This window comes from Corythoichthys intestinalis, chromosome 6, assembly GCF_030265065.1.
Source record: "Corythoichthys intestinalis isolate RoL2023-P3 chromosome 6, ASM3026506v1, whole genome shotgun sequence".
NCBI lineage: Eukaryota > Metazoa > Chordata > Actinopteri > Syngnathiformes > Syngnathidae > Corythoichthys > Corythoichthys intestinalis.
Window position 1 is genome coordinate 16,160,987 of NC_080400.1, and position 15,523 is coordinate 16,176,509.

General features: G+C 38.0%; 1 protein-coding gene across 1 annotated transcript in view; it reads left to right on the top strand.

The window, feature by feature from the left end:
- The window catches only part of LOC130917635 (serine/threonine-protein kinase PAK 4-like), a 56,965-nt gene that overhangs the window by 23,060 nt on the left and 18,382 nt on the right, over positions 1-15,523 (top strand). Inside the window, exons 2-4 of the mRNA XM_057839234.1 lie at positions 10,084-10,321; positions 14,664-14,836; positions 14,900-15,092. Coding sequence (XP_057695217.1) covers positions 10,121-10,321; positions 14,664-14,836; positions 14,900-15,092 — 567 coding nt within the window. The 5' untranslated portion in view covers positions 10,084-10,120. The remainder of the gene's footprint in view (positions 1-10,083; positions 10,322-14,663; positions 14,837-14,899; positions 15,093-15,523) is intronic.

A 15,523-nucleotide genomic window follows, 5' to 3' on the forward strand; every position in this document is an offset into this window, starting at 1 on the left:
TAACTTGTCGCGTTAGCATAGCGTTCGCATTAGCATTTAGCGTGGCAAGTGGCACCTTAAACTCTTGGACAACTTTTTCTTTCTTTTTTTTTTTTTTTTTTTTTTTCCCCCTTTTTTTCACATACAGTTCATGGTGTCCAGGTGGGTTTAATTAATTGAAGGTAATCTGTTGTTTTCCTGCTGAGTGTGTATTATCATCACTAAGATGGTGATGTCCTTTTAGACGCTACAATTATCAATGTTAATTTGGAATTGTTGGAAACTTTTATATATTCTTGGACTTTGAGTAATAAGTATTTTCGTCCAAAAGACGAAAATAAAAGGAATGCCAAAAACAACACTGGCCAAAAGAAATAAAAATATACGTTTATACTACCCTCCTCGCAAAACAGGCGGTAAATTTTAGGGCTACAATGCAACTAAATATTCGAGTGATCAGGACAACTGTAGAAGTTACCACGATGCTTTATCACTTCCATGTTAGCTGTCGACGCTCATTAGCTGAGTAGGCACAATCCACCCTGCCATCTCCAATGCAAAAATAGAAGCCATTTCTAAAGCGGACCCAGAAGCGCAGGTGTTTTCTCTGAGCCGAGGGTAATTTAAAATTGAGTGTGGCAAAGTGGAAAACTGTTACGTGGTCAGACAAATCACAATTTGAAGTTCTTTAATAGAAATCTGGGACGCCATGTCATTCGGACGAAAGAGGACAAAAATAACCCAAGTTGTTAACGGTCCTCAGTTCACAAGCCAGCGTCTGTGATCATATAGAGCTGTGTTAGATCCGATGGGATGGGTAACTGACACATCTGTGGTAGCATAGGCGGAGTTTGACTTTTCGGGCAGGGGGTGCACAACATGTAGATGACCCCGAAACGTAGTGTCAGAAATAAAATTAACTTAGAAGAATATTTATAATCATAAGTTGACAATGAGTGTTTTTTGTTTCCCATCATTCTTGAGGGGAATTCTAAATCAGGCTGCTTAGGCAATACTTTTCGCCAAGATTGTCATCCATTGAATATGGTATGCCCACCAGTGTCGTGCCAATGTAGTTACCCCAGTCAGAAATTGTATCCCCTGGGTGGAGCCATATGGAGGTAGATTTGTGTCTTTGTTATTCAACCCAAAAAAATGTCGCTTCAATTTAAAAAAAAAAAAGTGTTTGAATGCAAAAATAAATTTGAAACTCAATGTGTTTGAATGCAAAAATACATTAGAAACTCAACCCCCCAACCCCCCCCCCCCCCAAAAAAAAAATGCATGTGAAAGCTATTTTTCTTTGATTTCTTTTTGGTAATTAATGTCAATTTTTATTTTTTTTTTATTGAAGCAACTTTTTTGATTGAAGTAATGTTGATGTGTTTTTGGGCCACATTTTGGCTAGGACATTTGTGTCTATATTATTCAATGAAAAAATAAGTTGCTTAAAAAAAACATAGATTTTAAAAAAGAAAATCACTTCAATCAAAAAAAAGAAAAAATTCAATCACAGAAAAAGTTTTTGAATGCGAAAAAATGTTTGAGATTGAAAAATTTGCATTTGAACACTTAATTTTTCAATGAAAAAGTTTTCTTTGATTGAAGCAACCATTTTTGTGTTTGGGCCATATTATGATTAGGACATTTGTGTCTAAATCATTCAATCCCCCCAAAAAGTTGCTTCAATCAAAAAAAATATTTTTGGTCAAAGAAAAAAAAGATTTTTTAAAATATTACACCCCCCCCCCCACACACACACACACACAATTTTTTTAAATATATGCAAAGCAAATGACCGTCTAAGGTGCTAGAAAAATAATTTTGACCCATTATAAAAAAATGTTTTTTGTTCATTTCTTTCGTTTTTGTTGCAGTTTTATTGCTTTTCAACTTTTATATATATAGGAAAGTCAATTACATGCAATGACACTTTTCGGACCCCCCCACCCCAACCCCCACCCCCACCTGGAGAAGGCGTACGATAAAGTACAAGAGAGAACAGTTTGTGTGGGGAAAAAACAAATAGTTTCTAAGGGAGGATAGGAGTACAAGAAAGGTTTGGTTGAATTCCTTTACTTTTAATTTTGGATTTTCTGAGCGATGTCAATGTTGTGTATGCATGGCACCCGCATGGAATGTAATGGTAAACAAAGTATTTTGTTTACAAACGGAAGGAAAGACTTGTGGCGGTTTATTTGTGTTAGCATGTGCATGCTAGTTTTGACACTTGCCTGATTGGTAACCAAAATTGACTTTTTCAGACTTTAAAATTGTTAACAAAACTATTTTCCGTTTTGAATTGTAACATACAGTAGATGAATTTACTGAAAGACGTGCGGAGTACTTTGATCAAAAGAATAGTTCAGCATTAACGTCTGAGCAAAATGTAACCGTGAACCTGCACATTACTTGGACCACGTCCAAGTTTTTTTTAAAAAATTCATATTCTATTCCTCGAACAAATGACACTGCTAAAATTAGGACAGCATTGCAGTATCTCCGTCATGTACATATTTCAGTCTAAATAAGCTGTAATTATGCACTTATAGCTCTAGAGTAGGAGTGTGCCATCTTAGCCACCCCACGATTCAATTCGATTACGATTCAGGGAGCTTCGATTCGATTATTGAACGATGATCGCAGTTATCACGATTATCGCCATTATTGATGCATCGTACATTACTAGTTAATACAGTAGTCAAACAAATTTATGTCCATTACTTGATTCAACAGGAACGATGGAAACATGCCAATACAACAAAAAGCTGCCCTTAAGCTGCTTTTTTATTTATTTATTTATTTTCAAGAAAGTGCAAAAACATTCACCATTTTAAAGGGAGTACTTATTTCCCTCAACAATACAATAAAATTTACACAGTTGGAATGAATACCACATTTTCTGGACACAAAGTGTCTTTAGAAATAAGAATTCTTTTAAACAATATACTTTGTTTTCACAGATTTCTGTACTATTTCGCATGTTTGTAGTGTTACCGCTGTACCTCAATGGTTTTACACGTTCTGCATATGAAATACACTTTAGCGAATTAGCTGATTAGCTTAGCGCTCGGCGCTTAATATTAGCATCTCAAAAACAACAACAATAAACATATGGGTCTTGCTGAAAGACCCAGTGACGACCCATCTTCAGCTTTCGGGCAGAAGGCAACAGATTTTGATTTAAAATGTCCTAGTATTTCAAAGCATTCATGATGCCATGCACCCTAACAAAGGTCCCAGGGCCTTTGGAAGCGAAACAGCCCCACAGCATCACTGACTGATCGAGAGAGATTGACTTCCCATACTTCACAGTGGGTATGAGGTGCTTTTCAGCATGCGCATCTTTCGTGGCACGCCAGACCCACATAGAGTGTTTGTTGCCAAAAAGCTCAATCTTGGTCTCACACAAAAATACACACTGGGACCGTGTGCTTTGGTCAGATGAGACCAAGATTGAGCTTTTTGGCAACAAACACTCTATGTGGGTCTGGCGTGCTACGAAAGATGCGCATGCTGAAAAGCACCTCATACCCACTGTGAAGTATGGGGGTGGGTCAGTGATGCTGTGGGGCTGTTTCACTTCCAAAGGCCCTGGGAACCTTGTTAGGGTGCATGGCATCATGAATGCTTTGAAATATCAGGACATTTTAAATCAAAATCTGTTGCCCTCTGTCCGAAAGCTGAAGATGGGTCGTCACTGGGTCTTTCAGCAAGACAATGACCCTAAACATATGGCCGAATCTACACAGAAATGGTTCACCAGACACAAAATCAAGCTCCTCCCATGGCCATCTCAGTCCCCAGACCTTGTTTTGTTGGCAAAAGGGGGTTGTACAAAGTATTAACACCAGTGGTGCTAATAATTATGACACACATTATTTGATGTCAAATAATTTTTTCTTTATGTGGGATTTTTTCCCCACTGAATGAATGCACTTGTATTGAAGGTTGGAATTTTCTCTTTTTTCCCATTAAGGTCCCATATTATTTGAATTTTAAAAAATTATTAGAAGCTAAAAAACACATCTTTTTCAGGGGTGCCAATAATTATGGAGGGCACTGTATATGCTTATTATTATAATGCTTCAAAATAATCGATAGGAGCATTGCGGTAGACAAGTTGTCCTTGCTTATATTTAACAAAGGGGAGTATTTTGGATTGCCTGCCCTCAGGTGTGTTGACTTTGTATGACACTAACACTCGCTTGTCCTACTTTGGGGGCTTTTTAACATGCAGCGTTTGCAAGTAGTCCTCCCTAATTAATTATCACAATTTCTGCATTTGTTCATCTGGTTTTAAAAGTCAAATCCCTGGCGTTGTCTTCAGAATGTTCTAACAAGGATAAGTGCGATAGTAACGATGTATTTCGGGTTGTTTTTGTTGGTGCAATTGTTGTTGTGTAATTCTGGTGTTCAGACAGCAAGCTATGCTAGGTATGCCTCTGAATAGTACGAGACTGAAAATCATTACAGCCAGCAGGGTAATATGTTATGAAGGTTTCACTGCTCTGTGACAGCTTGCTGAATGGTAAAACTCTCACTGGTGTTGTTGTGTGGCTTGCTTATCTATCTGTCCATCCATGTATAGAGTGGAATGAGGTCAGTGTACTCATCAGATAATTTTCAACATCCTTTCTCACAGCTCAGCCAGGCGAACGTGCGATGGGAAAGTGAAGGGACGGGCTTTCTGGAGGTTCAGCAGGGGGGATTATGGGTTATCATGAGTGCTAAATTCCACAGATTTTTAATCAATTATCGCAATTTAAAGTTGCATGCCTTCAGATATCATGTTGTAGTATCACATTGTGCTACTATTTTCCAGGTTTAACTGCACTGTAAAAAAAAAAAAAAAACAACAACAATTGAATGAACCCTTCAGACCCTCCCAGTTGAAATGGATTGGACTTCTATTGCAATCAATAGGTGTTTTTGATATTATTAGGTTCCTGCAGATAGTTAAGGATAAAATTCATGAAATAACAAGGGATGTCTGCTGTCTGATTACGTGATAGAAAATCGTGCCCGATGACAAAATTTTCTGAGGATTGGAATCAGGTGAAATAGAATTTTTATTTTTAAATGTTAGTGCTACTAAGCAACTAAGGGCACTTTCACATTAGACCAAGAGGACCAGGGTCCAGTTGGAGAGCTACCTCGCAACAACACTTGCAAATGACTTATTGAAAAGGTTGAGTATTCACACTGTGCCAACTAGGCATGTGCCGGTATGATATTCTGATGGTATGATAACTTTAAGACAAAATATCACGGGTTCACGGTATCACGGTATTGCAATTGCAGCTCTAAAATGTGTTACTTCGCGATATCTGGGTTTTAAAAAAAAATAATATTTTTTTTCCCATTGAACAGGAATTTTAATTTTCAAAACATATTTGCAAATTGGAACATAGTATCATGTTAAGTTAGAATAAATTGAAAAAATAAAATATTCTGAATAAAATAAAATAAATGCAGTCTTTTAAGTGAGCCTCAACCCACAGCCATAGCTCAACATTATTACCATCAGAACAAATATAATTGGATTATTTTCCATAAAAAGCACATGTGTATGACTCGTATCATGTTCACATTATACACACGCTCTTTCTCAACACAGACTGTTGCCAGAGAAAAAAAACCCACCAAGTATTACCACCGCTAGACAGTGTGTTTACTAGAGGTGGGAGTCTTTGCACCTCCCACATTTCATGTTTTATAGATTACTTCCAAAATTTTTCTAAAATCCTCTCAGGCTAAACCAAACTAATATTTCAGTATCAAGTTAACAGTTAAAAACAGTAAATGAAATACATAAGTCCCCATTTTGTATCAGTATTTTAATGATGTAAATCAACTGTTAAAGTTGTTAAAACTGCTCCCGTTATTCCATATTTTCCTTTCTGTCTGCTTTCGACGTGTCAAAGTTTTAAAACTGTTTCATCATTTAAAGATTGATTAAAGTCAAGATTTTGCCAATTTAGGAGTATTTTAGATAAAAAGTTAATTAGGTTCGCTACAACGGAGCTTTCTAGAGAAGTCTACTGCTTTAAGCGGCTATTTACTAATGCGGCAATTACTAAATGGCAAGTCTTTCATTTTGCATTTCCAACAACTAAACTATGTATGTATGTATGTATGTATGTATGTATGTATGTACATAATGAGACGAATGCCAGTTTTCGTCCAACGAGACGACAACGATATGAAAATATAGGAGTGGGAACCTCTTGGTACCTCATGATACGATACGATTTGCGATACAAAGCTCACGATAACAATGATCTGACGATATAACGATACAAGGATTTTCGATACATTGGTCAGGAAATCATTCTAGGATATTCTACAAAAAACTAATAAACAGAAAAACAAGCTTCTGCTTTGAATTGGCATAAGTTTATCACTAATAGACGTCCAATCCATTTGAAATGGGAGGGTTCATCCGCTGCCATCCCTCCCACTTCAAACAGATTGAACGTCTATGGCCGTCAGTGGCAGCCAATGCCAGGCAATGAGTAATTTTGGGCCATTTAAGGTCATTCACCTGTTTACTTCATGTTGATTTTGGGGTATTTTATGGGTCACTTGGTGTTTATTTTGCGTTGCAGAACAGGAAGTGACCTGAAAATCACCCAAATGAATAAGCAGTGACTCAAACTCAACAGGAAATGACCTGTAAATGCCCTAAAATGAAAAGCAAGTGACCTGTAAATGCCCCGAAAATCGGACCGAATGACTGTGAATGCTCTGGTTTTGAATGAACAAACGTTCCCAGTCTAAATGGATTGGGCGTCGAGCACCGTCAATGGCAGCCTTTTCTTATTTATTATTTTTGTTAAATGACACCTTTTTAAAACGATATCTCGATTAGGGCTGCAGCTATCAATTATTTTAGTAGTCCATTATTAGTTCGAATAATCAAGTAATCGGATAAGAAACAGGAAAAATTAAATTACCTGAGCTGAGCCTCAAACGGTATAAAAAATAAATGAGGACCTCTGTGCAACAAAAGAACAATTGGCTAACTTACATCGCAAAATTCCGCTAGTTCAAACTAAAAAAAAAAAAAAATTGCATTAAAAAAATTTTGTTTGAGAATTTTTTTTTTTTTACTTATGTTGGTCTTAACAGGGAGCAGCTGGATTCAGCCATGTGAATTGAGGCTGACTAGAAGGCAGCGTATCCACCCAAATCAATAAAACTAAATGCAAACTCTTTCAAAATAAATCATTACAACATCACTTTAATCAAACGAAATCTCGAAGCAGCAAAATTTTATTTGAATATTTTTTTCTAATCGAATACTAGAGTTAATCGATGCAGCACTAATTTCTGTTCTTGACAGGAGCAAATCGATAACCTTTTGGGATACAAAGTATCATGATATATCACCATTTCGATATTTTGTCAAACCCCTATGAAAATGTGCCATAGTTTCTGTCATATTTTCACAATGTATGACATTTTCTTATCATATGTGTTGTTAGCCAGCATCATAGCAGTGTTTCGTCATGTCACTCATGTGATGTCCTGCACCCAGCCTTATTCACCGGTCTCCTCTCCAGGCTCCAGACTTGTTTGTTTTGAAACAAAAAGATTTTTTTCTTATCTTGGCGAGAGAGAATACGCCACGTTGCTTTAGCCTTGAAAGGTCTGTACTTAGTGATCATCACACACTAAATGTAACTTGTCGCGTTAGCATTGCGTTCGCATTAGAATTTAGCGTGGCAAGTGTCATCTTAAACTCTTGGACAACTTTTTCTTTCTTTTCTTTTTTTTTTTCTTCTTTTTTTTTTTCACATACAGTTCATGGTGTCCAGGTGGGTTTAATTAATTGAAAGTAATGTATTGTTTTCCTGCTGAGTGTGTATTATCATCAGGAAGACGGTGATGTCCTTTTAGACGCTACAATTATCAATGTTGATTTGGAATTGTTGGGAACCTTTATATATTCTTGGACTTTGAGTAATAAGTATTTTCGTCCAAAAGACGAAAATTAAAATGAATGCCAAAAACAACACTGGCCAAAAGAAATAAAAATCTAGGTTTTATACTACCCTCCTCGCAAAACAGGCCGTAAATTTTAGGGCTACAATGCAACTGAATATTCGAGATGTCTAATGATATTGCCAAAAGTAATAAAAATCTACACGTTTTATACTTCACAACCTCGCAAAATGATCGATAATCTCGGTAGTAGGAGTGGGAACCTCAAGGCACCTCACGATACGATACGATTCGCGATACAAGGCTCACGATAACGATTATCTCACGATATCACGATACAGCAAATATCGATACATTGGTCAGAAATTTGATACATGATTTTCTATGATACAACTGTTGAAACGAAAAAAAAATATATATTTCAAAATAGAAAAAATACTGTTTAAGTCATTTATTAAACAGTGACACCTTTTCACTGCAACATTGCGGTGAAATATAAATCTACTGATAATTGTGTACCTGAACATATAGAGGAAACAAACCACAACCACTGATATTTCTTGGAGAAATCATGATGAATGGCACCCTTAATTTCTTAAGTTTTAAATCTTTTGAAAATTTTTAACAGTGCTGCAGGTGTCAGTCAGCAGTTGAGCTTGGAGTGGGGCAAGGATAAAATTGGTGCGTCTTTTCTTTGTATATGACCTTTGTTGTCAAAAGCATTGGTTTGAGCACTTCCACCATCTGCTTCAGCATTTGAGATGTCAGACTCAGTCAGTTACATTCTTCCTCACCTTAAAAACAACAAAATAAATAAATAAATAAAAAAAGAAATCCTGGTTTTTGTGTGTGTTTGAAGTATTGAGTGAATTAAAAAAATATTAATTGAATGTATAGATATTAAAAAATCAATAATTACCTATCTTTAATATGTAGGCTACATTAATTATCATGCACGTCACCTTATATATCTTGGAAGCTATTCAAACCGTTTTTATAGCTTATTGTATCAAAATGGCAGTGATAACAGTTTGTGTCGTAAACTAGATGGAAAGTGGTTCTCAAGTAATATCATATAAATCAGTAAATTCATGTAGGCTTATTCGCTATTCATTTTCATCCAGTTTAGGGTCCTGGTTCATTTTTTTATCATTCAACACCAAATGTCATCAAAATAATACATGTAAATTAAAAAATCAATTACTAGTACATTGCAAAACTTTCTTACCTCAAGTGATGCTCCATTGAAACCCGGTGTCTAATTAGTCACCAGCTGCCAGTGAACCTTATTTTATTAGACATTTCTTGCATACAGCAAAGTCCTTGTTCACCTTACTTCCATTATTATTGGTGTAAGTTCCAAAGTGTGTCCACATGTGTTATTTTCAGCAATATTTTTCTCACTTTTCCTCCACCGTTCTCACGAAGCTTTTTAATTTTTTTCAACCCACTTGGGGCCGCTCTCCTTCTCTAGGCGACTTGTGCGCACTTTACCTTCACCGCCACTGTTGAGCGCCCCTAGTGGACCACCAAGGAATTGCTCAACAGTGAGCAGTTTACAGCATCCATACTGCATTGTATGGCCAATATGTCAAATAAAAGTATCGATACTTGGCGGGAGCATATCGATAACCGATCGGGTTGCAAAATATCGCGATATATCGCTGTATCGAGATATTGTCACACACTTACTCGGTAGTATGTAAATATTTTACATTAGATTTTTTTTTTCACTTAATACTTTACCTCGATATTGTATCAGGACTTGGCAGATCATCAAAATTGGGTAACTCTGACTCAGATTGGGGTCCAAAATATGTGATCAGGACAACTGTAGAAGTTACCACGATGCTTTATCACTTCCATGTTAGCTGTCGACACTCATTAGCCAAGTAGGGAGGCATTTAACAGCAAAGCTAGCAGACACTTTCACAGTCATCTGTTAAATCTAAATGTACGCCTTCAACTTAATTATAGTGAAAGAGGCCTTGTGTTGACTGTAATGTCATACTGTCAAAAAGCTGTTGCCTTTAGGACTTGGTGTCGTCAAAGTGAGGCTAACCTTAAACGATCCCAGGGTGTCGGCAAGTGCCAGCGTCGCTGTCTACATTCATTGCATTACAAGCGATGACGACATCATTTTTCCGTCCGCAGCTCTGATGCTCGACCGTTTGTTGCCCCGGCCGCCGCCATGTTCACCAAGAAGAAGAAGTCGCGCATCCAGATCTCGGCGCCGTCCAACTTCGAGCACCGCGTGCACACCGACTTTGACGAGCAGGAGCAGAAGTTTGTGGGCCTGCCTCGCCAATGGCAGTCACTCATCGAGGACACGGCCAAAAGGCCCAAGCCCTTTATCGACGCGACAGTCATCACCACGGTGGACCCGCACAAGGTAGAACGGAGTCCGACTGGGGAGTTCCAATCATATATAATGGTTGGGATTACTCGAAAAAAATAGAATCCTTTGCAAGCATTATGTATGAATTTGTCAACTGAAGAGGAGAAAGACTTTTTTTTTAAGCAATTTAGAAAAAAAGTAGTAAATTTTCAAAATTTTTTGTCCGATTCTTTTTAATATTTTTTATACGTATTTTTGTATTTTTGTGTACTCCTTATTTATTTATTTATTTATTTTTGTCAAATGTTAGTCGTGTCTTGTTTTTTTTTTTTTTTTTTTAGGGCTGTCAAAATTATCACGTTAACGAGCGGTAATTAGTTTTTAAAAATAATCCCGTTAAAATATTTGACGCAATTAATGCACAAATACCCCGCTCAAACAGATTAAAATGAAAGCACAGTGAAAGGTGTACTTGTTGTTTTTTTCGGAGTTTTGCCGCCCTCTGCTGGCGCTTGGGTGCGACTGATTTTATAGGTTTCATGAGCGTTGTGTAAGTAATTATTGACATCAACAATGGCGGGCTACTAGTTTATTTTTTGATTGAAAATTTTACAAATTTTATTAAAACGAAAACATGAAGAGAGGTTTTAATATAAAATTTGCATAACTTGTACTAACATTTATCTTTTAAGAACTACAATTCTTTCATGTCATGTCATGTCATGTCATGACAAGTCATGGATCGCTTTAACAGAATGTTAATAATGGTAATGCCATCTTGTTGATTTATTGTTATAATAAAGAAATACAGTACTTATGTACCGTATGTTGAATGTATATATCCAACTTGTGTGTTATCTTTCCATTCCAACAATAATCTACAGAAAAAATATGGCATATTCTATAGATGGTTTGAATCATGATTAATTGCGCTTACTTACGATTAATTAATTTTTAAGCTGTAATTAACTCGATTAAAAATTTTAATCGTTTGACACCCCTAGTTTTTTTTTCTTTCTAATAGGTACAGTAGTGTGAAAAACTATCTCAACCTTTTGGAATTGCTCACATTTCTGCATAGAATCACCATCAAATGTTATATGACCTTTGTCAAAATCACACAGATGAAAAAAACAGTGTCTGCTTTAACTAAAACCACCCAAACATTTATAGGTTTTCATGTTTTAATGAGCATAGCATGCAAACAATGACAGAAGGGGGGAAATAATTAAGTGAACCCTCTGCCTAAGGAGACTTAAAGAGCAATTGAAACCAATTTTTACCAAACAATTTAAGTCGTGTGCCCAATCACTGACGAGTGGTTTAAAGCTGCCATGCCCGCTATAAATCACTCACCAGGTAAGGATTGTCTTGATGAGAAGCATTGTCTGATGTGCAGCATGGCTCGGTCAAAAGAGCTGTCTGAAGATCTGCGATGAAGGATTTTTGATTTGTATAAAGCTGGCAAAGGATACAAAACCATCTCTAAATTCTGGATGTTCATCAATCGACAGTCAGAGAAGTTGTTTACAAATGGAGAGAGTTTGGCACGGTTGATTCTCTCCCAAGGAGTGGCTTTCCACCAAAGATGACGCCAAGAGTTCAGCGCAGAATATTCAGAGAGATTAAAAAAAAAAAAAACCTAGAGTGTCTGCTAATGACTCACTGACATAGTCCAATATCTATGTGCACACACCAACTATATGTAAAACTATTGCCAAGAATGGTGTTCATAGGAAGACTCAATGAAGGAAGCCACTGCTTTCTAGAAAAACAAAACATTGTCGCTCGTTTAATGTTTGCAAAAAGACACACTGCACAGACGTTTTGGCAAAATATTTTGTGGACTGATGAAACCAAAGTTGAATTGTGTGGGAGTAACACACAACGTTGTGTGTGTTTGATGGAACAGCTCACCAACATCAACACCTAATCCCCACCGTGAAGCATGGTGGAGGGAGCAGAATTTGGGGCTATTTTGCTGCCTCGGGCCCTGGACAACTTGCAATCATTAATGGAAGAATGAATTTCTGAAACATTTATTAGGATGTTTTGCAGGAAAACCCAAGACTGTCAGACAGTTGAACCTAAAAAGAAGATGGATGCTGCAACAAGACAATCATCCAAAACACAGAAGTAAATCAACCTCAGGTTGTTTCAAAAGAATAAAATACACGTTCTAGAGTGGCCAAGTCAAATTCCAGACTTGATCGCCATTGAGATGGTTTGGCATGACCTAAAGACAACGATTCATGCCAGAAATCCCAGGAATCTAACTAAACAACAGCAGTTTTGTAGAGTAGAATGGGCCAAGACTAGTCCTGATTGATGTGCCATACTGCTCTGCATCTACAGGAAGCGTATGGTTGAAGTTATTACTGCCAAAGGGGGGGGGCCCACAAGATATTAAATGTGATGGTTCATTTATATATTTTTCCCCCTCCTGTTTTTTTTTTTTGCATACTATCCTCATTAAAATATGAAAACCTATTAATGTTTGGGTGGTTTTAGTTAAAGCAGACACAGTTTTATCATATGTGTGATTTTGACAAAGATCAGATCACATTTGATAGTGATTTTATGCAGAAATGTCAGAATCTCCAAAAGGTTCAGATACTTTTTCAAACTACTGTATACTTGATTAACCCAACTTTTTTTTTTTTGTAAATCATAATGTTTGTTTGAAAAAATCTTAAAGACAAAAAGAGGTTTTCCTGGTATTTTATATAATGTATACATACACAGTGGGGCAAATAAGTATTTAGTCAACCACCAATTGTGCAAGTTCTCCTACTTGAAAATATTAGAGAGGCCTGTAATTGTCAACATGGGTAAACCTCAACCATGAGAGACAATGTGGGGAAAAAAACAGAAAATCACATTGTTTGATTTTTAAAGAATATATTTCCAAATTATAGTGGAAAATAAGTATTTGGTTACCTACAAACAAGCAAGATTTCTGGCTGTCAAAGAGGTCTAACTTCTTCTAGACACCTGTCCACAATCTCAGTCAGTCACACTCCACTATGGCCATGACCAAAGAGCTGTCGAAGGACACCAGAGACAAAATTGTAGACCTGCACCAGCCTGGGAAGACTGAATCTGCAACAGGTAAAACGTGTGGTGTAAAGAAATCAACTGTGGGAGCAATTATTTGAAAATGGAAGACATACAAGACCACTGATAATCTAGCTCGATCTGGGGCTCGATGCAAGATCTCACCCCGTGGCGTCAAAATGATAACAACAACGGTGAGCAAAAATGCCAGAACCACACGGGGGGACCTAGTGAATGAACTACAGAGAGCTGGAACCACAGTAACAAAGGCTACTATCAGTAACACAATGCACCGCCAGGGACTCAAATCCTGCACTGCCAGATGTGTCCCCCTGCTGAACCCAGTACACGGCCAGGCCCGTCTGCGGTTTGCTAGAGAGCATTTGGATGATCCAGAAGAGGACTGGGAGAATGTGTTATGGTCAGATGAAACCAAAATAGAACTTTTTGGTAGAAACACAGGTTCTTGTGTTTGGAGGAGAAAGAATACTGAATTGCATCCGAAGAACACCATACCCACTGTGAAGCATGGGGGTGGAAACATCATGCTTTGGGGCTGTTTTTCTGCAAAGGGACCAGGACGACTGATCTGTGTAAAGGAAAGAATGAATGGGGCCATGTATGGAGAGATTTTGAGTGAAAATCTCCTTCCATCAGCAAGGGCATTGACGATTAGACGTGGCTGGGTCTTTCAGCATGACAATGATCCCAAACACACAGCCAGGGCAACAAAGGAGTGGCTTCGTAAGAAACATTTCAAGGTCCCGGAGTGGCCTAGCCAGTCTCCAGATCTCAACCCCATAGAAAATCTGTGGAGGGACTTGAAAGTTCATGTTGCCCAATGACAGCCCCAAAACATCACTGCTCTAGAGGAGATCTGCTTGGAGGAATGGGCCAAAATACCAGCAACAGTGTGTGAAAAGCTTGTGAAGAGTTACAGAAAATATTTGGCCTCGTTATTGTCAACAAAGGGTACAATAACAAAGTATTGAGATGAACTTTTGGTATTGACCAAATACTTATTTTCCACCATGATTTGCAAATAAATTCCTTAAAAATCAAACAATGTGATTTTCTGTTTTTTTTCTACATTCTGTCTCTCATGGTTGAGGTTTAACCATGTTGACAATTACAGGCCTCTCTAATATTTTCAAGGCGGAGAACTTGCACAATTAGTGGTTGACTAAATACTTATTTGCCCCACTGTATAGTATATATATTTATAATGTATTCAATGTGAGCATGGCCATGAATTTTTCAAATTCCAAACCTGGACACCTGGCATATCTAGGAACCCCTCCATAGGCTCCTTATTGTTGAATTCTTCTTTTGTCTTCAGAGCATCGTGCGCGGCAACAAGCTGGGGGTAGACGGCTCGCTGACCTGGCTTCTGGACGAGTTTGACACCATGTCGGTGACTCGTTCCAATTCGCTGCGACGGGGAAGCCCTCCCGTGCAGCCTCGCCAAGAGAATGGGGACCCCCACCAGCGACATCTCTCGCAGTCCGACAGGTAAGTGAAAAAAGAATTAAAAAAAAAAAAAGATTTGGAGGTGATCTCTGTTTTCAATCATAGAGAGCGCTCCAGGCCAGACCACCAGAGCAGTCAGCTCCCCTTCCGTGGCTCCCAGCGAGACGACGGGGTCCACACGCGGCCTCAGCAGCAGCCTCGAGGCCAAGAGCCCGTAAGGGTCAACAGGGACAGACCAGGTTCTGGTCCCCCGCCGCCACCTCCCCACAGAGACCGAGATCATCGACACCAGAACCAGGTAAGACTCCGGATGGCGAAACAGGCCTGCGTCTTAAGTAATTCACCGCCATTGAAAGCGATACTCTATGAAGTCAATTTGGGCTGGGACAACTGTAATTAAATCCTCATGTTTCAGTAGCATTGACGGCGATAGACGTCCAATCATTTGGACTTTGAGCTCTACCGAACTCCAGTGGCACAGATTTACGTCCATAAACTCCTAATATTTGTATATTGCTGTCCAATTGTTTTTAGTTTGTATTTTATTTTGTTCTTGCTCAGTTTACCTTTTTTCTACCTAAAAAAAAAAGAACCCTTTTAGAGATAGTGGTCACTACAAAGGACGGCTACTCAAAAGTTGATCCTTAATCGAGCAAGTGAATATTTTTGGTAATTAAAATCTTCTGGAAATCTGGACATCTGGCCTTTAACTCATTTGCTCCCAAAAAC